This window comes from Channa argus, chromosome 3, assembly GCF_033026475.1.
Source record: "Channa argus isolate prfri chromosome 3, Channa argus male v1.0, whole genome shotgun sequence".
NCBI classification, from domain to species: Eukaryota; Metazoa; Chordata; class Actinopteri; order Anabantiformes; family Channidae; genus Channa; species Channa argus.
The window spans coordinates 19,503,903-19,530,021 of NC_090199.1; the positions used below are offsets into that span (position 1 = coordinate 19,503,903).

The 26,119-nt window shown below is 38.5% G+C and overlaps 2 protein-coding genes across 2 annotated transcripts in view; one reads left to right on the top strand and one right to left on the bottom strand.

The window, feature by feature from the left end:
* Positions 1-1,858: 1,858 nt before the first annotated feature.
* psmd12 (proteasome 26S subunit, non-ATPase 12) lies at positions 1,859-7,023 on the bottom strand. Its single transcript, XM_067499078.1, has 11 exons — positions 6,812-7,023; positions 6,352-6,411; positions 5,947-6,075; positions 5,744-5,851; positions 5,465-5,569; positions 5,194-5,343; positions 4,869-5,003; positions 4,527-4,639; positions 4,159-4,333; positions 3,117-3,194; positions 1,859-2,801 (listed from the first exon to the last, which is right to left on the bottom strand). Exons 1-11 carry the CDS (start codon positions 6,917-6,919, stop codon positions 2,592-2,594), a joined length of 1,371 nt encoding a protein of 456 aa, XP_067355179.1. The 5' UTR covers positions 6,920-7,023; the 3' UTR covers positions 1,859-2,591.
* Positions 7,024-11,010: 3,987 nt separating this feature from the next.
* Positions 11,011-26,119, top strand: part of LOC137123629 (cytoplasmic phosphatidylinositol transfer protein 1-like) — a 61,233-nt gene continuing 46,124 nt past the window's right edge. The window contains exon 1 of the mRNA XM_067497659.1: positions 11,011-11,330. Within this exon, the coding sequence (XP_067353760.1) occupies positions 11,283-11,330 (48 nt within the window). The 5' untranslated portion in view covers positions 11,011-11,282. The remainder of the gene's footprint in view (positions 11,331-26,119) is intronic.

Sequence of the window (26,119 nt, forward strand, 5' to 3'; positions counted from 1 at the left end):
TCATCTCTATACTTGTTCTGTTAGATCTTAGTGCTGCATTTGATACCATTGATCATAACATTTTATTACAGAGACTGGAACATGAAATTGGAATTACAGGAACTGCACTAGGTTGGTTTAAATCTTATCTATCTGATAGATTTCAATTTGTTCATGTTAATGATGAATCCTCCATGCACACAAAGGTTAGCTATGGAGTTCCACAAGGCTCTGTGTTAGGACCAATACTTTTTACTTTATATTTGTCTCCTTTAGGCAACATTATTAGAAAACACTCCATAAATTTCCACTGTTATGCTGATGATACCCAGCTATATTTATCTATGGAACCAGATGAAAATAATCAGTTAATAAAGCTTCAAGCATGCCTACAAGACATAAAGGCCTGGATGTCCCACAATTTTTTACTTTTAAACTCAGACAAAACTGAAGTCATAGTATTTGGGCCCAAAAATCTCAGAGATATGATGTCCAACCATATTGTTACACTAGATGGCATAAGTCTGGCCTCCAGTACTACTGCAAGGAACCTTGGAGTTATGTTTGATCAGGATCTGTCCTTTAACTCACATATAAAACAAATCTCTAGAACAGCCTTCTTCCACCTACGGAACATTGCCAAAATTAGGAGCATCCTGTCTCAAAGTGATGCCGAAAAACTGGTCCATGCATTTGTTACCTCTAGGTTCGACTACTGTAATTCCCTACTTTCAGGATGCCCCAGTAACTCCCTAAAGAGCCTGCAATTAATCCAAAATGCTGCAGCAAGAGTGCTGACTGGAACTAGCAAGAGAGATCATATTTCACCTTCACTAGCTTCTCTCCATTGGTTTCCAATTAAATGTAGAATAGAATTTAAAACCCTGCTTCTTACATATAAAGCTCTGAATGGTCAGGCTCCATCATATATAGAAGACCTCATAGCACCATATCATCCCAGTAGACCACTTCGCTCTCAGAATGCAGGCCTACTTGTGGTTCCCAGAATTTCCAAAAGTAGAATGGGAGGTAGAGCCTTTAGCTATCAAGCTCCTCTCTTGTGGAACCAGCTCCCAGTTCACATTCGGGAAACAGACACCCTCTCTACTTTTAAGTCTAGGCTTAAAACCTTCCTTTTTAATAAAGCATATAGTTAGTTATAGTTATGCTGCCATAGGCTTAGACTGCTGGGGGACCCACCCCCCAATGCACTGAGCTCCTTTCCTCCTCTTGACCTCTCTCCTCTCCTCTCATCCCGCAATTGTCACCACTGTATGTCATTAACTCTGTGTGTTCTCTCCCGTAGTTGTCTTTGTCCTCCTCTGTCCCCTTCTCTCTGTCCCTTTCTGCAGGTGTCCCCCGGCTTTGAAGCTGTGTGTCTTCCAGCATGAAGCTACTGGTCCTACCAATCTGCCCGATGTTTTGTTGATGCTTTTTGTTGCTCTGTTCTTTTCTCTCTCCCCTTTCCACTCACCCCAACCGGTCGAGGCAGATGGCCGTCCACCCTGAGCCTGGTTCTGCTGGAGGTTTCTTCCGTTAAAGGGAGTTTTTCCTCTCCACTGTTGCCTATGGCTTGCTCCAGGGGGAATTGTTGGGTTCTCTTTATATATCTTTATAATCTTGACTTTATTCTGTAAAGTGCCCTGAGATGACTTTGTTGTGAATTGGCGCTATATAAATAAAGTTGAATTGAATTGAATTGAATAGAATGCACGTTATTTCTACTAGCCTGTAAAAAACATAACTGGGATACAAATGACATGGTCTCAAAAGCATACCAACCAGAACCAAAACTGTACAAATATAATTTGTACAACAGATTTGCAAGAACTCAAACTCTTGTACCATAAAACTTAGTTACTGTAAACTTTGAGCAGACTATATTTTTTAAATGTCAACTTTATTAGCAGGGGCATCTGTATGATGGAAGAGGAAAAATAAAAGTACAACAAATTATTATTTGTAGCAAACCTAATGTGCATTTAATTAAAATTGGGATCTTCCGCCTTTTGCCCACACTAAGAGTGTTGGAAATTTGAAGACAAATTGTTTAACTTGACCAAAAAATGATTTCCTTAAAGAAATTTGAAAATTGTAACATACTGATAATAAGAGGAAGAGTGCACATTGATTTATATAGATAATATAGTCAAGATCTATAACAGCATACAACTTCAAGTGTGAACACACACACGCATTTGAATGTACACCAGTCAGGCTAAATATGAAATCTTTGTACAACTGTTACTAAATTTAAAGAGTTTATTTATTTTTTTTCATTGTTTGGTATACAAGAGTTTTCAGCCAAGCTCTCATATAGCAATAAATGCTAAAGCATATAATAAAAAAAAATAAAAAATGGTATTGGGAAATATTTGATCATCAAAAGAGAGATCTAAATAGGGGAGTTGTTTATGTGTCAAAGGTTTTTGTGAAAAGTTAAAATAAACACAATTGGGGGCTGCGTATGTACTGCAGATGTTTCTCCAATTATATGACATTGAAACAACACTGCACTTACAGTCTCCCAATACACTGTATATTCAAAAACATCCCCAATGGGAGAAAAACAAATATGTGGACCAAAACATAAGATGATGTACTCTGTTCTTTCACTGCAAGTTGTGAATCATCTCCTCCTTGGCAATGAGATGTGTGGTCTTGTTGACCAGAGACATGAGTGAGTTGAGTTTGTGCGACCAATCATTGAGCAGGTCATTGGGATCTTTGGGCCTTTGAAAGTTGATGATGCCAGCCAGCCTGTCAACCTTGGCGTAGATGGTTTTGTTTACAACTAGGTTGGAAAGGAACTCCTCGGATTCCTGACAAAATATTTAAGCAGAAATGTTAGTATCAGGAGGTTCATGTTTCCTTCTGCAAAAAATCATGGTAGTCATGCCAATTCTTTCCTACCAAAAGACAGCTGAATTAAAATACGTTTCAAAGGCAACGTAATACATACAGATATACTCAAATTTACACTGTAAATGCAGCACATCAACCTGTGATACATGTTATTTTATCATCTACATATTATGGAACTTAGAATATAGGGTTTAATTCTCCAACAGCAAACACACTCCACCGTTAGTGTGAGCTTTAATTTGCATGAGCTAATAAGTAAAACTGTCGCTTACATCAATGGAGAGGTCAAGAAGTCCAGCCATCCTCTTCATTGTGATTCTGGTGTAATATTTGGCCATTATTCTGATGTTCTGGGGGATATGGGAGAATTTAATTAATACACATAACTGCAGCATAATATCTGCATAAATTATTTGAAGTTTGAACAGTGAAAAACAAACAAACAAAAAAAACAACAACAATAAATCATGAGCAAACCCAGCCATCCAGTGGCAAACTAATTTGAGTTTAGCCACTGAATTTGTGGAAACCTCCAATATCAGAATGAGTTTTTTGTCAACAAGCCGGGGTAAAATAAAAATATAGAAACAGCAGTCATCCTACCGCTTCTCCTTTTTACTTGCTTTTGAACATGCAAATTACATCAAAAGAAAGTATGAGTATGCCTACACAGAAGCCTTAGTGTTATTGTTGCATAACTCCTCCTGGTTTTATACTTTACAATGTGTTCAATATATACACAATGATAACAGCCTTGCTAGTGATTTTTTTTTTATAAATATTGCACATATGACAATATGCTAATCCCCAGTGACTGGGGAATGGCATATAGTTTTACCGAAACAACTTTTAAATCATGTTTCATCTGGAGTTAATGTGAACAGAGAAAAAATATCAAATGTATGACTGTACATAATGCTGTAAAAAAAATTAATAAATATATAATTTAGTTTTAGCCCTGTTTTGCACAAACCAAAAAGGTAGTACTACTCTTTAATTTCATGTTGTTATTTAATATTCCATAATCCAAATTGTTAAACATGTTACTTTAATCATCTTCTAAGTTTTTTGCAAAACAACCTTTGCACAATATAAAAAAAAAAAATGTATGAGCTAAATTACGTATTGAAATGTTTGTAGGTCTGGAACACTAACTGGCAACTAAGATGTTTTACAACTGACAAATTAGTTTCACTAATTTGACCTCTGCTGCCAAACCTTAAGATATCATGCATCAAAACATCTTTAAAGTATTCTGAATACGTGTGTTTTATTTCTAAGTGAAAAGACCAAATTTATGACTGTGGTACTTACATGCTCAACCACTCTGTTCTTAAGGTCTTTCCATCTTTTCTCCGCTTCCTCTGAATAAGAAAAGACATCTGTGGCAACGCTGTCAGGTGAGCCCTCTCTCAACTCCTTCCCATAATCATCCACCAAGGAGGCCCAGCGCATCAGCTCCATTGTGGTGAACTGCTTCAGAAGGTCCCTAAGAATAGAGAAAAAATATACTGAAAATGCCCTAGCATTACCCTGTTAGAAAGTGTATACCCATGATGTCACGAGATGTGAAATTTATAATTGTTAGTCCCCTGCACCTGCCTGCCTGTACTTGCACAGAAACACATTTCAAAGCCTGCTGAAGTTTTATACAGACACATGGAGTACAAAGAATTTCTTACTTGTATTTAGGAATTTCTTCTAGCTTCTTGTCCGCACTGATTCTGTGCACAAGGTCCGATTGCTCATTATCATAGGGGGCAAGAATCACATATAGCACCACACTCTTCAGGGCCTGAAATGCAACGGCATTCATTACAGCCTGCACTGGAATTTAAATAAGACACTAATATTATTTTAATTCATTAAAATATTTTATGCCTAAATTAGTTTTGCTTTTTATCTATTAAAAATAAAACCACACACATTCTAAATCTTTTGAATATTTGCATGTTAAAAACATCTGATTGTCACAACTTTAACTGTATTCTGCAATCAAAAATATTGAGAGAAAGCCCTGGTACCTGTTGCCACTTGCTGCTATCCTCCAAGATACAGGGGGTGTCATAAATGGCCCTGTAGTGTTTGCAGATAGACAGGTATGACCCCTCATGCTGGTCCACCTGAATCATCAAGTTGTAATATTTTAGCTTCAACTCCTGCGGGTACCAAGAGACAAAAGGGAAAAGTTGGTTTTCAGTAACACAAATTAAATTCAATTCACTTATACCCGCTTCCAAAACACTGTTGTAAATGTGAACACTCAAGCAAGTCACCAAAAGGGCTGTTCAATCAGTGTGAGAGAGCATTAGAGTATTTTAGCTATACTCAGTTACTGGCATCCCTTACCTCGGTGCCCTCCTCTTGGAAGAATTTGGTGTTTATCTTCTTGCTAATGATCTGGGTGCGAATGTAATCTTTGACAGCAATGCAAAGCCTCATCTGTTCGAGGATAAATTCAACCTTCTCCTTTTTCTCCATAGAGCCATATGTCTCCACCTGAGCAAACAAACAAATAGATGAATTAATTAACATATAACATCCATACAAAAAACCATGCAACATTTCCATTTACTTAGTGTTTGCCCCATAAGTTTACTGACAGTCTTAGGATAATTACCTGAAGTTCCTGAAGAATAGAAGCCGCCTCTTTGACCTCTCCATTCTGCTCTTTAATATTTGCCAATGTCTTAGTCAGTCTGGCACGCTCAATCTCTACATAGATCTGTGAGGGAAACATGTTCGTGTATTAGCAACGAGGGGATGGCTTAAGTGATGAGTAGACTACTTACTACTTGATAAACACACCACATCACTACAATTCATCACCATTATCTGGATTATACCTAACCCCACTTCTATTTGTCCCTAGATAATATCTCTGTTTCAACAGATAGACCTTGCCAGCAGTGACTGTGCGAAGTGTGTCGATGAGTCTCAGCTTGACAGTCAGATCTGTCACAGTGTCCACATATTTGTAACATTCTTGCACCATTTTGGCAACAGCCTGAAAAGACCAAGAACACAACAAAAATAATATGAAGTTAAATCTTTGGACACCGGTGCTAGAAAAGAACCACCAGGGAAAAAGATGTACCGAACCTGTTTGAGCTGACTCCTCCTTTTTGTGAGCAACATGATATTTTCATTCAGGGCATCCCAGTCCTTGACTTCGTAACACATCTGGACCACGGCCACAAGAATTCTGGAGGTGGACATCATGTCTGATGCCTGAGCAATGGTTAAAGGCATAAGATAAGTAACAAAAAAAAGGCTAAACAGTGTAAAATGTTCTTTTGACGCAAGACAGAGAAATTCTACTATTACAAAGTGATGCTCAGTGCCTTGTTTTAGGGTTGAATAGGATAGTCTCCTATTGTCTTAATTTCCTGACAATGTAATAATCACAGAACTACAGGTTTTTACGAGATGTGTTTTCCAAATTAGTATCATTGGTGAACTAGCTGCACGAATATTGTACACCACCACATACCCACATTAACTTACCGTTCTGGTTTGCTTTTCCAGTGATAACAAGCTCTCAATGGCCTCTTGTAGTTTTCCCTCCTGCAGCAGAAAAATACATACCAGTTATTTACATAAATTAGTTGAATAAATAAAAAATGTTAACTTGTAACGTTATTACTGGAATTGCACGATATTTAATTCCCTTTGATAGCATTTAGATAGCATTTTTGATAGGTATGTTGCCGATGAGGGACTACTAAACATATTAGTGAAATTATTAATAATAATAATAATAAAAGACGCATGTGGGAATAAAACGGGAACGGTTATGTGCAAATTTCAAAAAGCCATCTACACTTGTGAGTAATTATTACTCAATATATTGGTAATATGAGGTGTACGGGTGATGCTAAGGCAAGTCAGTGTTAGCTTGCATGCTAACACACTGATCATTATGCACCATGACTCAGCCGCCGCTAGCCTCTTTCACTGTTCTCACCTTAGCCATTTTTTCACATTCAGGGAGACGTTGGTCTACAGTTGAGCTGTAGTCGACCTCCATCTTCACAATCTTTCCATCAGACCTTTCAGACCTTTCCTCCGACATGTTTGCGGCGTACAAGAAAAGATTGTACTCGGACCTTTCGATTCTTACGGCCAAACTCAGCCTAGCACTATTTTGCTTGTCAAATCAACGAAACTGAAAAGTTGCCCAATCAGAGAAGAGAGACAAATAGCTGTCCAAGCTGCCTGAAGGACCCAGTAAGGACCCCACCCCGATAAATATTTAAATCGGGCTTATTTTAGACAACAATAGACGCGGACTTAAACTAATACTCAAAATTATTTAATTCATTAATTATACATCCACAATATTCAATGTGTATAGGTTTTATTGTTCAGTGGACTCAGTCCTCAACTGACTTTACTTTGTGATGGTGAGAACCATAGCAACATAGATTTTCTTATTACATGCAAGGTGCCAGTGGTACGAACATTGTAGTCAAGACAATTATGCTATGTCTGCACCCACATAAGGGACTGTGGTACTGACTAAGCAACAGAAATTCAGGATTTAGGAGGTCTAGGAAGACATTTCCTACTGGTATAAGGAAACTGACAAAATTAGCAACTACATGAGAAACACTAGCACTTTTAGTCTAAAGTGGTTTAAATTCCATTTTAATTCACTCTTACTGATGGTAAGAATGATTATGATGATGAGGGGACAATGATTTTCATTTGGTATTTAGTTGATGCTTTGGTAAAATCCCTTTTGAAGTCAAGACGGGTCCAAAAGAAAAGTGCAATAATAACAATGATGGTAATACTTATGATATGGATGGAGGAGGTCAATGTCAAAACATTCATAGAAAAAGAAAACAATAATGACGCAAAAACATTTGTTAAAGTGTAACTGAATGCATCAATCAAATAGCTAGCGTGAACGGAAAGGTTTGTGAATGGATGTGATCATTTCCATGACCATGAATGAATACAGGGTGCAATGATCCCAGTTTAACAGTAGGGGTCCCAATATCTGTTTTGTGCATTCCTGCCTTCACATAGTTCAGTGCACTGAAAGACTCCAGTACCCCCATAAATAAGCTAATCTGGGTCAGTGGTTTTCCTGCTCATGGCAGAGAAAACCCCTAAGCCCCTAGCTAAAACTGTCACTGAGTGGCTCAGCATGGACCTTAGTGGTCTGACAACCTGAACATAACTGGGGTGCACTCACAGGAAGATCAGATAGGCTATGAAATCAGAACTCTGATTGCAGTTGCATGAAAAGATTCTCAATGCTTTGAGCTTGCTTTTTAGGATTTATTAACAGTAGGGCGAGCTCAGAGATCGAGCACTAAAATGGTCTTAAATGTCCAGCATTGTCATCATATCATTATTTTTTCCTCAATATCACTGATGACCATAACAGACTACAGTGCTAAGGCTCAAACAGGCATTTAATTTAATTTAATTTAATTTTTTTGTCCTTTCGGCTTATCCCGTGAGTTCAAGGTCGCTACAGCGGATCATTGTCCGCATGTTGATTTGGCACAGTTTTTATGCCAGATGCTCTTCTTGATCGGGGGACCGGGGATCGAATCTCTGACTCTATGACTCTGCCTTACTGCCCTACTGCTACAGCCGCCCCGTCAAACAGGCATTTTAATGATTCACCTAATTACATGCAGTGGCCTTTGCTATAAAAGTAGGACAGAGGTAGGCCTGTTTGGCTATGTCAGAGCTTACAGATTTCTGTGGTATTATTGACATGACACAGCAGTTCAGATAAGATCAGACTCTAATTCCCTTTCTAATCAACACAGACCTTATTGAAATAGTCAGTTCATCATTAGCTCATGGCTGGTTGCTTCAGAGATACCACTTACATGAAAAGCTGTTACTGTCCCACGGCCCTCCATGTTTATAGGGTCAAGATACACAAACTGTAGAGATGAAATACAGTAAAAGGCTATTCCTTGTATTATGAATTGGTGAACAATAAATGAAAACTGTCTAATTGCACACCAAGACCATGTTTAGAAATATCTAAAGGACATCTTAATGCATATTTTATCAAGGTGTCTTTAGACAGCATATTTGTCTAAGACATGTCTATAAACCTATAGATAGTTGCATGACTTTGTAATACAGATGATGTCAGACCTTGCAGCGGCTCAGGGTATCCTTTTTACTCAAAGTGGTTTACTTTCTATTTTTTAAAATATGTAATTTACAAAATCTGTTCTCATGCAACAATTGATTGGATCAAAAAAAATCTATGTAGCACACAGCATTGTCAGTGTATCAGTATGCATGATTTTCTACAGCTACCCTTTAATCTATAATAAATAAGGTGGTCTAGTGCAACATGATGTATGTAAGCATATATGTGTGCACAGTACTATATAGTATCAATGGGTTGTACTTGCTTGCTGGTATACTAAACAAATGGAGCTTATATTGTATTGTATTGTATCTTATTTTTTAAAAGCCAAATATGTGAAATCAGTTCATTGGATTGTGTATCTAATGGGGATGATTTCTTTCTTTCTTAATTTACTTAGCATTTTGGTTACATTCCTCACTATAGATACCCTGAGGTCTATGATACACTCTATTCTGTAGCCTGTTTTGCTGCATAGTTTTGATGCTCTTTAATGCCAATTCTTTAACAGAAAAATTACTTATTGAATTCATAATGTCCATCTAAAGTGTTGCTTGAAGTATGTGGCTAGTATTTTTTCACGCTTACCACTAAGCTTTAAAAACCTCTTAGTCTCTTTGGCATTTAAATGTCAAAGGCAGCTCCAAAACTTCTGTGTAAAGTGTAGAGACCCAACATTACCAAATCTCATCTTCATTTCTTTACTACATCTAAATTAGAGTGTGTCATTCATTTTCAAAATCAAAGCTAGAGGTAAAACGATTATTTCAGTACTATCATGTGTTAACATTCACACATAGTTTAAGAGGTCAGTCCTTTAAGCTGGTAAAGGATTCAAATCCAGTGTGATGGAGTGAGGCAAAAAGTTATTTATGAGGCGCTTCTCGACGCTTTCCACGTGTCTCACAGTGTTTCCTTCATTCTTACTCGTACAGCACCACGCGCGCGCACGCACTGTTAACAAACCACACCTACATCAACAGTCCAAGAGCTTGTAAAAAGCGCCTCATAAGGAGTAAGAATGAAGGAAACACTGTGAGACACGTGGAAAGCGTCGAGAAGTGAAGTGGTGTTTCCTGTGTTATGTTCGAGTCGACCGATGTTTCCACCGAGGTCCGCGCCGTATTTCAGACGGTCTAGCAGCGGTGGCAGAGGGGGCTGTGGGGGTTGTGGGGGCTGTTAACCGCTATAATTTTCCGTGCTGCTCTGCAGCTGCTTTTACCAGCAGAGGAATAACAAGTCAAGAAAGCAAACTGCCTCTTTTTTCAAACTGTACTTTCGTCCATATATTGTTGAAGAAAGCAACCTAAATGTTTAGATTGGAGTGAAGTAGGGCTTTTTTAAACAGCGCTCTAAGAACATGTATGTTCTTTGTCAGCAATTTGGACATTTACTTTTAGCGTTTTCCCGTATAGTTGTGTGTTGCGAACAAAGTTAGGCAATACCACATCCGGCCATTAACGTTTCAAAATGAAGGCGTAGTGAATACATGTGTTTTGTCGATAAGGACAAAACTTACTGTAGAAAGACAGTAGCCTGGTACTAAAACGGGATACTGAGAAGAACAAGCGATAGCATGTACTGCATCCACATTTTGCATACTTCCATCCAAGAAATGACAATTTCACTTACGGATTTTCTTAATTACTTTATAACTTAGATCTGTATTCAAAACAGTTTAACCTCATATATTGTTTTCAACTATAGAAATTATGCATTATGCAAAAATGTTTGGTTCGCTTCTCGAACCCGAGTAGATGTGATTTAGAAATATACGCTAATTTCATCAAGCTACAGCAAATGCATTAAATCTCTCTTTCTCTCTCTCTCTCTCTCTCTCTCTCTCTCTCTCTCTATATATATATATATATATATATATATATATATATATATCTCTCTGCAGGGTCCTTACAAGAAGCTGATGCAATTGTACTTTAGTAACGCAATGCAGTCTTATTTTGAATTCCACAATACAAAGTTTCCGGTTCTGTTTGGCGCAGTTTAGGTGTAACTTGACCCATCGGAGGGGGGGATAGGAGGGGACAATCTTAAAGCGAGCTCATTTTTTGCCCTCACGTAGCCGTGCCAGAGAGAGAGAGAGAGAGAGAGAGAGAGACCACTGGTTCCGATGAAAGAACTCAGTCCGAACTCGGGGTGTGTTTCATAACATTGTCTGTACATCTTTCCACATGCGCTGACACGTCTCCAGGCATTACACACATCCGTCGCGCGGTGGAGGGAACATTTACTTGGCTGTTTTGACACATTGTGAATACGCACAACAGACGCGCACCGGGGGAAGATGTTGCAGAAAGAGTACAGGATATGCATGCCTCTCACGGTAGAGGAGGTAAGTTGTCCACCTCTTCTTTGTCTCATTATTGCTAAGACTGGGTTTCTGCAAGCTGCTGTTCAGACGAGTTTGACATGTGGCGGGAGCTTAGGCTACACGAAGTGTAAGAATTCAGGTGAAGTTTACTCATCCATCTCTCCTGTCCCTCTGTCACTACGTCTTCATGAAGCCCTTTAAAGCCATTGTGCTAAGTTGACATTGTAATTCCTACTTTTTGTTTAAACACACACACACACACACACACACACACACACACACACACACACCCACCCTTAGGTTAAAAAAACATCAATAATGGCTAAACATAGCTTGTTCCATCCGGAAAATTTCAAAGCCAACAGTTTTGCACTGTGGTCTCATGAAACATTTAATTAACGATCTGCTATAAATTTGGCAGTTGGTTTGATGCACAATTAGATTATTAAATCGTTAAATGATCAGCATACAGGAAGACGCACTATAAGACCATGACAATGTTGTAATTTCAGCACTGTTATTCATACAGAGACCTAACTCTAATTTGCTCTCTCTCAAACACACAGACACACATCACGTAAATTGCTTTGCTCCAAAGTCATGCTGCTTTATTGGTTGCACATGATGACACTAACACAATGCAGAGCTATGCAGTGCAGTTAGTGCAGTTTCATACTGTTGCACTTGTACTGCACTGATTGATCTCAGAGAGAAAGGCAAATTGTCTGTGTTCAGCTTTTTTTGTGTATTTGGCCTCACGACTCAATCTAAAATTAGAAGGTGAAGATGATTGCTCTGTTGTCCTGGCATGTATACTGTACAGCAGAGCGACACCTTCTTCAATTATCACTCATGTTGTTTCCTAACTCATCTCTGTGGCCTGTCTTGTTGTGATGCGTGGGTGGCGTTGTTGGATTTTCTCACAGCTGAGGGTCGTTAGTCAGGTGGAATAATGGTCTCGCTGCAGAGCAGTGTCTCCACTGACATCTTGTCAATTCAGATCCTGAGTTGCACACCCAGATGAGATGGGCCCTCTCTACAGACACATCACAAAGCTTAAACACGCAATGCATTGGCAATAATAATTAAATAAAGGGAAAGGTATTTGCTTTAGACATTTTACTGGGCACTTACATTTCTTTCCATACAGTCTCTTGCTCTAATGATGCTCTGGTATCGTCTTTCTCAGAACACTGGATGAATTGAAAAGACCACTATGGAATTATGTGGGAGGTGTTATGCCCGGTTTTGTGATATAGGCTAATGGAATAGATTCACATTTACATGAAACTGTTGCCAAGAATAACATATTTATTTTTTATGTGACAGCATTGCTATAGTTGGCATAATAGTAATGGTGTTTCATTAAAGAGAAAAAATTCACAAAAAATGTGTTTGTTTTTTTTGCATACATACTTGAGTACTTTTGTGTATATATACAGTAGGCTACATTGGATCTTAAATCCGTAGAATGCCCTAAAAGGCTTGTCCCACCACAAAAGCTGACAAATGGATCACAATTGCAGACATTTAGAGGTTTATTTGCATTTGTAATATTTAGAAACTTGGGTTAAGATTCATTCTTAATCTTAAGGTATAATGTGCAGAAACAAAAAAAGGCACACTTTGATTTACAACTGAAAACTTAATCATACTTGTGGAAACATTTTATTCACATGGCTCAAAATAATTCTTTTCTTTAAAAGTAAGGCTGGCCTTATCAGCACCTGTTCCTGTAACTTCCTGTTACCATACGTTGCTACAGAGGACAAGGCTTCCTTTACCACGCAGACCAAATCTAAACTGTGGTATGAACGTATTATACCTATAGACGATCAAAACGGGAGACTTGTACTTTTAGGCATATAATTAGAACCAAAGTGCACACATCTGTGACATTAGAAATTCAGAACATTACAAAAATTGTACTAAGACAGCAGTTCACTTTATGTTTATATAGGAAAAGATGCCTTATTTATACATATTTCAGCAAACAACAAGTACAGCAGTTATCCATTGTTCTGCAAGTATAAAAATTACAGCCCCGTTTGGATGATACCCAGGAAGCAGCACGTCATTGTCTGTTGACACGCCTAACTTAGAAAGAAGTTTACCCAGTGGTGAAGAGGGAAATGGGGTTGTTGTGGTTTGTTCTTATCGTGGCTGCACACATTGGGCTGAGGGTCATCCCTCGTCTCCTCGAAGTTGAGCCAAAGTTTTCTGCCTGTCTACAGGGCAGAGGAAGGAGGAAGTGACTGATGCTATATAAAAAAAAAAAAAAAAAAAGTTAGAAAGGATGGATGTCGAGTAAGGATAAAGCACTGGTGGCTGAAGGGGTTGAGGGTTAGCGACAGAAGGGGGAAAAGGATGGCAGGACGAAAGAAATAGAGGGAGGAGTGGGGGTAATGCAGGAAGTTCTGAGATATATATTTTTTAATTCCCCAGTGTCGTGTGCACACGCATGTACACATGCACTTAGATATGGAGTCATAGGGACATGCAAGGTCATGGTCTCTCTGTGTCTCTGGGAAGAGATTACTGTCTGCTGCGTGGCCGTGTTGCGTCACAGCCATACTACAGCAGATGTTGGACTGGATGGTGTTTATACAAGTTAACAAACACTGTACACATTGAAGAAATCATTTAGCAATACCAGAGTACGAGTTGGTCTGTGAGTCTCTATTCTGTGTCTTCTTAAGAGTCCCCTGCCGATATGGATGTGTATCTGCCATATTACTACTGTGTTTCTCCAGTTTTCTTCTTCATCTACAATATCACACAAGTAATTACAATAGTTTTTTGAGTTGAAGGAATAGGGCAACATTTCCTTATCCTGGCACTGGGGAAGGTCTGTGCAGACACAAATTTTTGAGCTGCATGTTGACGTCTGAAGGGAGTGCACACCGACCCTTATAGACTTGAAATGCAAAGAAATTTACATCATGGATACTATAGTGGACATAAGGTAGGACTGTAACATCTCAGGGCTCGATAGGATTTAAGATTTAAGATTAATTAAGTTACATTACAGAAATGCTAAGTATTCACCCTTGAATACATTGAAAAATAGTTATACACCTTCCAGGTCTATGTAAGTTCTGAAAGACCAAAATCCTTATTGTAAATTTCAGACTCCTCACTGAAAACATGTGAGCATAATGTTCAGTGTTGGGATGAGTCAATTTGTATGAAATGAAGAAATCCAGGTAACTCAGTAACATCAGCAATTCAGTCACAGCATAGCTTCTGTGGTTGATTACTGGTTTAAAATTCCATCTCAGAAGAAGATTTAGATGTAACTCTAACCTGAACTACTTAGCCAAGAAATAATCATTTTCCCTTCCCAGTGCCTTGGGGATAACTGTGCACTGTTCTCCTCCTGTGAGTAAAGCCATTCATCAGCCACTGTGACCATTTTTTCATTGAAGGGACAGCAATGTGATACATCACAGGAGAAATGCATGGATGCTTCACTTCTCCTGCTCTGTCTCGCCCTCTGTCTACCTTCACGTCTTTCTTATCCGCCGCAGCAGCTGTTGAGTACACTTCCCTGACTTTGGCTGACATGCCCCTTTTCAAGTTCACGAGAAAATTGCTGACATCACCCAGGCTTTAAGATCATCTGAGGCACTGTGTGTTTCCAGCAGTGCACCTGCTTTCAGAGACTGTACTCACGGTACAGTTAACATGGCATTGGTTCAGGAAAGATTTTATTACAGTTTGGATTTTACACACGAACAGCTTCATCTGCATCGTTAAAAGAACATCAGAAACTTGTTTAAAGCCTCAGAGGAGACAGAATATATAAATGAAATTGGTTTTCATTGGAATTTGTGTACTTTCAGGGGGAAATCTGAAGCAGCTAGAAAAGCAGCCTCTTTTTGTCCATTATCCATAGTGACCTTCAACAAAGGCTAGACAAAGACACCCATTCAGGGCTTAGCATGTTTTGAGTCCATTTGAGGTAGTTTATAGAGTGTTGTACCCCTTGGCTGTATGGCTGTTAGCTCTTGCAATAACTGAAAGATTATAGTACCTTTTGATTATAAAACACCAACATCTGCATTGAGAGTTGTGCTGGGGCAACAGCTTCTCTCTGCATTAGCTGTCATACCCAGAGTTAACTCAAAGTTGTGACAAATTGTGTCTACCGTTCTTATTACTATTAAAAGTCAGTGAAGTTTAACTTTTTCAGCAGCACTAAAACAGCTGGTTAAACCCTGTGTTAAACATAGCTCCCCTCTATTCACTTTGTATGCATGTTTAAGTTTTCAATGAACATTAAGCAGATAGCACTGGGAATGCTTAATCCCCTTTGAGATCCTGTAATGACTTTTGGAAAGCGAAGTTGCTTGTTCAGGTGCTGCTGGCAGGCTGTGAGAATGGATTGGCTGAATCAAAGATGGATGACTGCATAAATGGGTGGATGTAGGGCTGGCTGGTTGAGTGAATGGCTGGATGGATTGCTGGAAAGACACCCTGGCTGTTATCTCACGCCAGCATAAGCATGTCTGCAAGTCCCAGTTAAGCCAGAATTCATTAGAGAGAATGAATAAATGATATTGTAGTATGCCACACACTTGCCAAAAAACACTTACATTGCATTCATTTACTGAAACACTACTTGGGCTCACACCATGTGGTGTAACCTGCGTCCACACAGCTGATATTATTGAGATATTAAAACAGACACCCTGACAACCATTTGTCTAAAGGCAGCTGGCATCCAAAACACCAGTCAGCACTCAATAGCAGTTGTGTAAGTGTTGTACTGGATGCATGAAGTGGAGTAATTGGATTAGAACAGCTGTGTGATATTATCCTTTCTCCCACAAGGGATTTTCAGTCATAGATGTACATATCCGGCAATTGTTCATGTTATGTTATGACATAGTATCAGCTCTCAAGCATGACTTTATCCAACAGTACCATCTATGAAATTGTGGTGATGGAAACAGTTTTTTATTGACAATAGTCAGCAGAAGGTCACATCAGTGTTGGGAATAGTGTCTCTTCCCCCTGGTTACTTCTTTCACATTGGATGAAAAAAAAAACCTGTCAGTTGTGGCTGGTTTGTTAAGACCCCCTTTTAATAAGGCCTCTTTAACAAGATTGGTTGCCATTGTTCAATCCGGGAGGATGTTTCCATGACGCCAGCAGTTAATTTCATGTGTCCACAGGCTTGGGAGAGCTAAAAAGCAGCGAGAACAAATGTGCTATAGCTCAGTGAGGACAGTGAGGCTTTCCAGACAATTCAAACTATTTTTGTCTATGCAAAGTAATTGAAGTAAACATTGTCCTTGGAGGGGTGGATATTCATGCATTTAGATGGGCTGATGTAAAGAAATTTACTATAAATTTGTACAATATGAGAAAATATTGATCTCTGTGAGGGAATTCTCCTCTTGTGAAGCCAGTGCTATGGTTAATTAGGCTACTTGAGAGTTGGACTTTGGGTTAAACTCTGTATATCTGTTGTTTTTTTTCACAAGCATTCTTTCAGAATTATTATTTTCTGCCTTCCCATCCATTCCAGGCTTCATGTAGCAAGCCTGTTAGACGCTGTTTGTTTCTTTGGTGTCATGGTAAGGTGCAAGGCCTTCTTGCCATCTGGTGTACATGACAATGCTGTGATTCAATCAACATCCCATTTACTGCCATTTACTCTTCTAGAGGAAACCATCATGGATTGTGATGGACCATTATCCACGGATGAGGCCCATTCTCATTTCCTAGATGGCTGTTTGTGTGTTTTGTGTGTCTGTGTGCCTCTGTGCATGTGTATTGAAAGGCTGTTTCATGACACAAGAGCTACATGAGATTGTCACGCCTTGCTGACAGTGACACTCTATAGAGGGAGGGTCTGCTATACTTTTATTTGGAACAGATTCTGTTCTCTTTTACATATCCACAAGTGTTCTCATTTCTATTGTTTGGCAGCAACACGCTCACACTTAACAGGGCTCATCATCCTCTCTTTTTTGTGTTCTTGTAAATACCCAGCATCCATCCGTATAGTCCTGAGATGCTAGGTTAATGCTGATAATGACCCACATGGGGTGATGAAGTGTATCACTGGTTCTCGACATACTGAAACAGAGCAAAACCCTGATGATAGCTTTTTAGAATGTAGCTTGATTATTTTACAATGTTCTATGTGTTTTTGCTTTAATAAAACATGGAATTGCTGTGATTATATGGTATGATAGGTACGACTTTATTTCTAACAATAATTTTTTTTAGAGTCTCCTAACTTGTGACCATCTTACCCAAGTTTATCCATTATGAATAAATCCTCTCCAGTTTTATGTGCTGCAAACCAATTCAGGTTCTTCTATAAAACTGCCTTGTGTCACCACGGAGAAGAAGAAGATTTATTCCACCATTTCTCCCTACTGCACCAACAAATCACAGGAGGGATAAGAGTCATTTTCTACCAGCGGCCACAGTCTGAAGGTGGCTGCTAAATGTGTTATGTGTGCCTGAAAACAGAGGCAGAGCAGCTGATTCTTTAGACCTAAGCCACCCTTCTTGCTGTGGTCAATGTGGACTGTTAAAAATGCTAAATGTTGCCACTGTGGGTCCACACTGCAGTGTTTCTGTTTTTATCACTACATGCCCCTGAGGGGCTAGTGTGAAATGAAGGTGAGCCTAAACCACACGCCCACAAAATGAACTTTGTGTAGACAGGTTTGATCAGTGATCAGAATATAATTAGTAGTTTGTGCACACAATCTACATTTGTGTTGGAACCATTTATGAGAAAATGTTACAATTTATATGTGATCCCCAATTTATAGCTGCCTTTGTACATTTTTGCTTCATTAATTACCTACTTTGGTTCATTAAGTTATTAGCATTACATGTGATAAATAACAGAGGCACAAACTAAAACTAAAGTGGTGCGACTTTGTTAATGAAATATTTTTTAGATTTTCAGAGAGACTAGCTTGTGTTAGAAAGAACTGTTATCGTAAAAGGTTGAGAGACTGTGTGGAAAATAAGTGTGAGCTAATAAAATTATTGAGAGATGAAGCACAGTGTCGTTACAGTGCTTGACATTACAGACATTCATTTACTGCACTCTACCAAATGCCTACAAATGGGTTTATGCACATGTGTTTTTCATTAGAGGTTTCCCAGCCTGTCGTTGAGAAACTCTTACCATGACACATGACAGAAATTACATGGAATAGTGTATTTTTTGCCTGGATTTGTTCTCTCTTGTGCAGTGATGCAGGAAGGTATGTGTGAAGTAATATGTCAGAAATTAAGACTAGTAGTTAATTGATGATGTAATGAAATACTGTTGTACTCTGACCTTTACATTGTCACAGTGTATTAAGAAGAGCTGAAAAAGTTTTTAGCCTGCGCTTGTCCAATTTTAAAGATAAAGCACGCTTCGATGAAAACGCGTATGATACTGGCTGACATGAGCCTGATGCTGGGCGACAGTCGTCCAGCTCTTACATGTTCAGGGTCTTTGCACTCCAGAATCTTAATATGATAGGCTTTATATTTTTACCCTGCATATCCTACATTTCCACACAACCTTAGAATGAATATAGTTTGTTGTTCTCTCAGCCTTGTGCTTTTTCACTGTTGCTGTCTAAGCGTGGCCCGTTTTGTTTTCCATCAAACCTTTCATATTGGAGTGCACACCTCAGGTCAGTCCAGTGAGTGACCTTCCACTGAAGGGGTTGAGGAGAAACATTATCGCAAGGTCGAGATTAACACATTGTTGTCCTTTAAGCATGAAACAAGTTTGTAATATCTCCATTACTTCAGCAAATGTTGCATTGATAACACTATCACTTGAGTGTGAAAATAGCTTTAAAGTGGCTTGTTGCTTATTTGGCTACACTATCAGTGGCTGCCTATCTACTGTGTTCTGTGTGCTCTGACACTGATTAGGTCTTTGGCTGTATTGCTGACTGTTAGCTTTTATTTCTGACTAGCATTTACTCTTGAAGACTATAAAGTGTGAGTTGTCTTCTGATCAATTTTAAGTTTCTGATGGTCATTTCCCACCCTCTATACTTTCACTTGTAGTAAGGGTGTGTTTGTAAATGTGTACGTGTGCACAGTCACAGAGCTGTATTTGTACATTAGCTGCTTGTACCTGCTTTAATTCCGCAGACCCACACATAGTAAACATGCAGTAGAAAAGGAGGTAGAGCAGAGAAATGGAAAAGAAATTAGTTGCTCTTTCTTCATCTGTCTGTCAAGAGACAAGAGGGAACAATTTACCAGAGATTTTCCAAGACAGGATGAGAGCAGGAAGAAAGAGATGGTGATAGAAGTGGATAGAAGCACAATAATGTGAGGTACTTACTGTAAAGTTCAATATGTAAATGGAAGAGGGTAAGAAATAAAAGATGTAGACATGAGTCGGGAGAAGCTTGATTGGTCATATAAAATATGAAGAAGAAGAAGAGTTAATAAGGAAGTCATCGTTTGTTTAGTGCATCCAGTGGTTTCTGAGAAGCTCTTTTACCTTTGTCAGCAGGATTGCGGCTTGTTTACAGGTGCATTAAAATGGTGTTACTCCATGCCACTGCAGCAGCTTTAAAGTACATTCCAGACCATAACTACAGTTATCTGGACAGGAATACATTTTGTATTTCCCACTTTGTGCCTTAGCAATTGGAGTTTGAAATAAAACATTTGGTACTACATGAAAGTGTCAAGTTTCTGCTTTAATGTGAGCAGGTTTATGTCAGTATTGATAGAACTTTGTCTGTAATATAACACTTCACATATCACATAGTGCCCCAATTGCAAGCGTTCAAAAGGAATTTGGCAGTGGCTACACCTTAACTTTGGGCACTATTGCTCATGCAAGAGTTTTTTTTCTGCATTTATGTAAACGTAATCAAATGTTTATCCATTCTTTTATTTTGTTTTGTTTGAAAGCAGATGTCAAAGATGTGTAACTCCCAAACACCTTAATTGGAATGTATCATAAGATCATAAATGTATATGTCTGTCTTTGTGAATGCTTTCAAAATCGATTATGATTCATGACTGCATCTGTTTTGTACTTGCTAGATAGTTCTGAAAGATTCTCTTTTCCTATGTGTTACCGAGGTTACTTTTACACTCAGGATAAGAATACACTAGCGCACACTGGTCATCAAGCTGTGTTTTTCTGTGCCTCCTGCCCACACACAGGTGCAACGCATCTTTAGAAGAACAGCTCAGCCCACACACACACACTCACACACGTGCACACACACACAGACATACATATTAGGAAGGCTATAGATAGCTATATGCTGACACACTTCGTTATCATCTCTCGTTTCTATGGTAACTAGTGCTATCCATCCCTACCATTAACCCCACAGCGGTGTGGATTATAGTGATTATAGTGCAAGACCATTCTTAAGATAACTGTCAAATAATGAGGCAGATGATATAGTCTTACCTTCCCTAAAGGCTGTGATCTAGCACCACTGTGTGCAAAATTGTGTGTTTTTATTATTTTACGGTATTGTACTGATATTCCAGGTAAACAATGAAACTGTTGCTTTCACGTAGTTGAATTTAGCTGCAGTTATTTATAGCAGTTTTTCATTGCAGGTGGCGGTTAATTCACTGGAAATGCATGATTTATTTTTTCTTAACATTAATCAACAAACAAACATTAATAACATAAACATTAATTATTACATTAATCAACAAACAAAATCCAATATTATAGTAACAACATGCCAACATGAGCCTAGAAACCAATGCCAGTGGTGTGGGCTCAATGCAAAAAATAGGGCGACAACCGCAGCCTGGTGTGTCACTACCCTTAGGCAAAACTTAAATATTCCTACCAAAGTTGCCAAACATTCCAAAAGTAGTTTCAATAAAAATTAAGGCTGTTCATTAATTAATAATCTAGTCTCATAGTAGTCTTGAATGAGAAACTTGGCTTTTTAGTTGGTCGTATAGTATAGTAATTTAAATATTTTTGGTTTTGCCTTTAATCACTGATCACAGACCAAAAGAATAATGAATTAAATGAAATTGTGAAAAGTGAAAAAATAATAATAATTTAGTCAAAAGAAAATAATGACAGTGACATGGACATAAAATGTGTTTTTTCTATAGCACATTCACAAACCCTATGCTCCCCGGATAATCAACGTTGTATCATGATTTAAGTCTTGGTTTCTGTTGCAATTCATCTAGTGCATTTTTAACTATTGCTCTAAACAACATTTAAAAACGGCTGTGTGATTCACCCTTTGGACACCCTCAGTCATGATAAGATCAAATAAAAATTATAAATGTAATAGTTGTTGACATATGGATGAAAGCATTGGCCAGACAGTAAATATTTGCTGAAGATAAAGCGAAAATAATGAACTGAGCCATCACCAGCTGTGTTCAGTAAAAGTTGCGTGGGGTTGGGGTACTGTATGCTTCTCTCCCAGGATTCCTGTTGAGAGGAAAGGCAAATATCTTTGCGTTATTGGGTAGCAACTGTTCTCAGCCGCATTAATGTTTGACGTTATTTTAATTTGAAATATTTTGGCTCATAAACGTTATATTCTGAAGTCAGATGCCCTTGATGTTAGATGTGTTTATTAAACTGGCAAACATGAAAAGTATTTTATTACAAAGGCTGTAGTAAATTATCTCTCTTTTTTTCCCACTGTTGAGCTATGTGTATGTATCGCACGAGTGTGTATTTGTATTACTGTATTGCAGAATGTTTTTATTTGATGTTTTCTGTCCCCTGTTAGATGCAAAGCACATTGAATTTTTTTGCAACGAAATGTGTTCTACAAATAAACTTGCCGTGCTGTCATTCAAGTTAAGGACTTCCAGCTAGATTGGAAATGAAAGCCCACCTGTGCTTTGATGGATATAGTGACAAGTTTGATTTTTAGTGTGGTGCATCCTGTATAGCTCAAGTTAACTTCTCGAGTGCTGTGTTTTTCCACCGTACAAAACCATATAATGACAATTTAGGGAAACAGAACGAATACTAAGCTGTGCTGGTGTCACCTGCAAAGTGAGCCAGTTTGTCTCTGTTCCTAGTCGGTTAACTTCTCCTCATATATGAAGCAAGAGACGGCAGTTTTGTACAAGCCTGTGAAATCTTTTATCTGTCACTTCCACACAAGACGATTGTGATGAAGAAACACCAAGATCATGATCTTACTAATACCTGCTGAAAGTAAACAAAACCTTTACACTGAAAATTAATGTACAGTCTCTTGCAGTCATAGGGGGGCAATAGAAACTCTCTGTGTGTGTGTGTGTGTGTGAGAGAGAGAGAGAGAGAGAGAGAAAAAGAAAGAGGGTGCATTCAGTGGAGAATAAGTGTCCCTCATGTGATTGTAGCAAAAAGGTAGAGATATAATTTCCCCTTTTTGGACACTTTTTCACCTGAGTCAGTTTTTATCTGCAGTACCTGTGATGTGTTTATTTAGGATGTTCCTGTTTTAATTCTTATTTTCACTTTTTCACTCTTATTGCTTATTTTTACTTACCTTGTTAGGCCCATTTATTGTTTGTGTAGCAACATTTTGATTTCCACAGTAATAGACCCAGATGCTTACACCCTAGGTTGCAGGAAAAGCTGAATGTAGACATTTTGGTCTTAATTCTTAAGTACACAATATTTTGTACCAGGTCTATGACTGTGAGGCCTTAATAGACCATATGACCTTACTTACTTACTTACTTATTTGTTTATTTGTTTATTTAAAACAACCCCTACTGGGAAATTTGAGGAATCAAAACATTTTGCAAACAAGATGTAACCCCCAATTATCTGACATGGACATGCCTTCATATATATTATTTTTGGATGATTTCAGATGTTCTCGATTAGATGCTGTTCGAGGACACTGGGTGTGTACTGTGTATTTTCAGTTTCATATTTTCCATAACTATAGTCATCTTAAGTGTACCAGCAAGCAGAAAGGGGAAAAACACTTGAGACAGTTGATTTGTACGTATAAATGTCATTCTGTTCATCTGAAGCCTGTGGTGCAAACACTCACTGCCCATCTCATGAAGACTATCTCCTCCTCTTCCATCACGGTTCACTCTCCTTTCACTTTTCAGGTTTTACAGCCTTGGAAAGGCAAACAGGGGGCAGATGTGGCAGCTCTTTAAATAGACCTAAAGAGGTCTTAACAAGCAGTCTGCTTAGCTCCAATCAATGTGTTGCTGCCCTTCACAGCCCCTTAGAAATTCCTGAAATCACATCATTTTAGGATTTTTTTTTTATCTGTTTGACTATCCTATTTTATGGTTGTTTCTGTTAGCTCTGTTATTCATCCACTGGAAAACAGCTGCTCTCATTACTAAGAAAATATTTTTTTTCAAGAGCAGAGGGGTGCAGGTTATGAAACCTACTGATGCTGGAATCCACATGTAAATACACTTGTACAGGCTAAACACTCACACATAAACAGCACCATGGAAAAAATGTGCTGGCTGTGATGAACAGGTTTGAGAACACACAGTGCATCACAGGTTGCTGCGCAGCTGCAGGCTGGTCAGAGTGACCATGCTGACCCCTGGCCGCCATAGTGTTAAATTCACCAGGTGGTGTTGATGATGTGGCTAATTAGTGTACCGGGCATTAAAATCTGCATACATAGGTTGCAGTAATCATGGCAGTTGTAGTGCTTGTACTGCTGATTCACTCTGTATCGAACACCCTGTACTCAGTTTTTACTACTAAGCCTGTTACTTTCTGACCTAAATGTCCTGTTTCTTTGGTGAGAACAATTTGTTGATCACTTCCCACACATTTCTTTTCTTAGTTTGCATGCTTGTGTGTATTTGTATAAGTATGAATCACTTTCATCCCACCATCTTTCTCCAATGAGGACGATCCTGTTCGAAAAGCCCTGTGCCACAGTCACAGAATTCATAGGGAGAATGGAGTGAGGTGGGTGTTGAGTCCTCTTTTCATGTATAGCGCCCATATGCAGACACAAATGCACCCACTTCTGCCTTTCCGCTCATCTTGAGAATTTATTTATATATATATATATATATATATATATATATATATATATATATATATATATATATATATATATATATATATATATATATATATATATATATATTTTTTTCCAATTGACCCTTTTGAATGTTTGTCTGGGCGTGTGTGCACATGCGTAAGTTAAAAGTGACTCAGTTGGATAAAGCTACAGATGTGATGGAAGAAGATGTGACATAAATAAGAGTAGGAGATGAGACAACCTGAAAGAAAAATTATGGCTTTTGCTTTGTTTTGAGGGTCATATTGTGGAGTCTGTGCTATGCCTTGTTTGTCTTTTGTGGTCAATCAGTGGCTGCTGTTCAGGAAAAATAACATGATCTCATAGCCCCAGTACCCAAGATTTATATTCCTCACAAACGTGAGGAAAGTTACCAACTTCTGTTTTTTCTAAGGTCTGTAGCATGTGTATTTCTGGAAGCTAAATCCAGGTATATGTGCCCTCTACTTGCAGATTTTCAGTTTAACCCAATCTAATACCCTTTGTTTTTTGGCAAGAATTCTGTTGTTCTGAAAAACGTTGCAAATGCTGTAGGTAAAATAATTCATGTACAGCAGTGCCTCTATCAGGTTGACAAAGAAAGAATGAAACTGTAATAAAACTGAGCCAAGCCAGCGTTTAACCTTTCTCTGAGGTAAGAATGTTTTGCTGGGTAATTAATACAATATGGCTCTGCCTTGTGTCTGTCTCCAAACTCCAAACATTTTCTCCTTCCAACTTATTTCCCCTCTGTACCCCTAGTGATGTCATCACACACAGCTACTCACACGCACACATCCTGATCCATGCTCGCACAAACTGTATCAACAGTGCAGATATTTTGGAAAAAAAAAAGGGGGGGAATTGCTGCTAGGCTGATTTGGCCTTAATAGGGCTTTGACGTCAGTGGGAGGTGAGACTGGGCTGAGGTGCATATCTCTGAAAGCTTCCCTGAGGAGGCCTTAATAGACCTTTTGCATTTCTCCATTTTGCTGTTACTTTGAAGTTGATCACACTTGACACTCTGGGGTTGAGTTTGTGCTTGACGAACGTTGGCGTCGGTGTGCAGTGAACCCAAAGTATTTTATTAGGTTTCTCACTACTTTAAATGGCAACTGTGAATTCAGTGACTTTGTGGTAAGGTATCTTCTGTTGGGTTTATCTGATGGGCTTTTAATAGCAGTGTAAAAAGCAGCAGTACCAATCCGTTTTTTTGTTTGTTTGTTTGTTTGTTTGTTTTGTTTTTTATTAGCAAGTTTTTTGATTGTTTTACTGTGATTTACAGATTTATAATATTTATAAGAAACATTTTGGTGTTTAATACCATTTACATAATGATGCTTGTTGTCTTTCTTGTGTATCGTAGATAGAAAGCATTACACTGTCAGATTAGTATGAACCTTTTTGCTGTCATTGTGCACTTCTATATAACTATTACTGTTTTACTGTATCTGTATCAGGAAGTGTGTGTGTGTGTGTATGTGTGTGTGTGTGTGTGTAAAATAATTTTGCAATGTTTGCAGTTGGAAGATGCAAGCAGTTGGTAAAGGGCAGTGGGAACTGATCCAGAGGGCTGAGCCATATGCTCAAACAGAACACCAAGTTCCCTTCTTTGCTTCCCTTTCATTTGTTTACCTTTCTCCTTTCTCACTCCATGGCTTCTCTGCTTTGAGGGAAGACACATGGGGAAGGAAAGAAAGATACAAGGATGGACAAATGAAGTAGTTCCCAAGGCAATATACACAAATAGGAAAAGAACAGACAAAGAAATGTCTTCCAGCTGTTCTGAAAATGTGAGCTGTG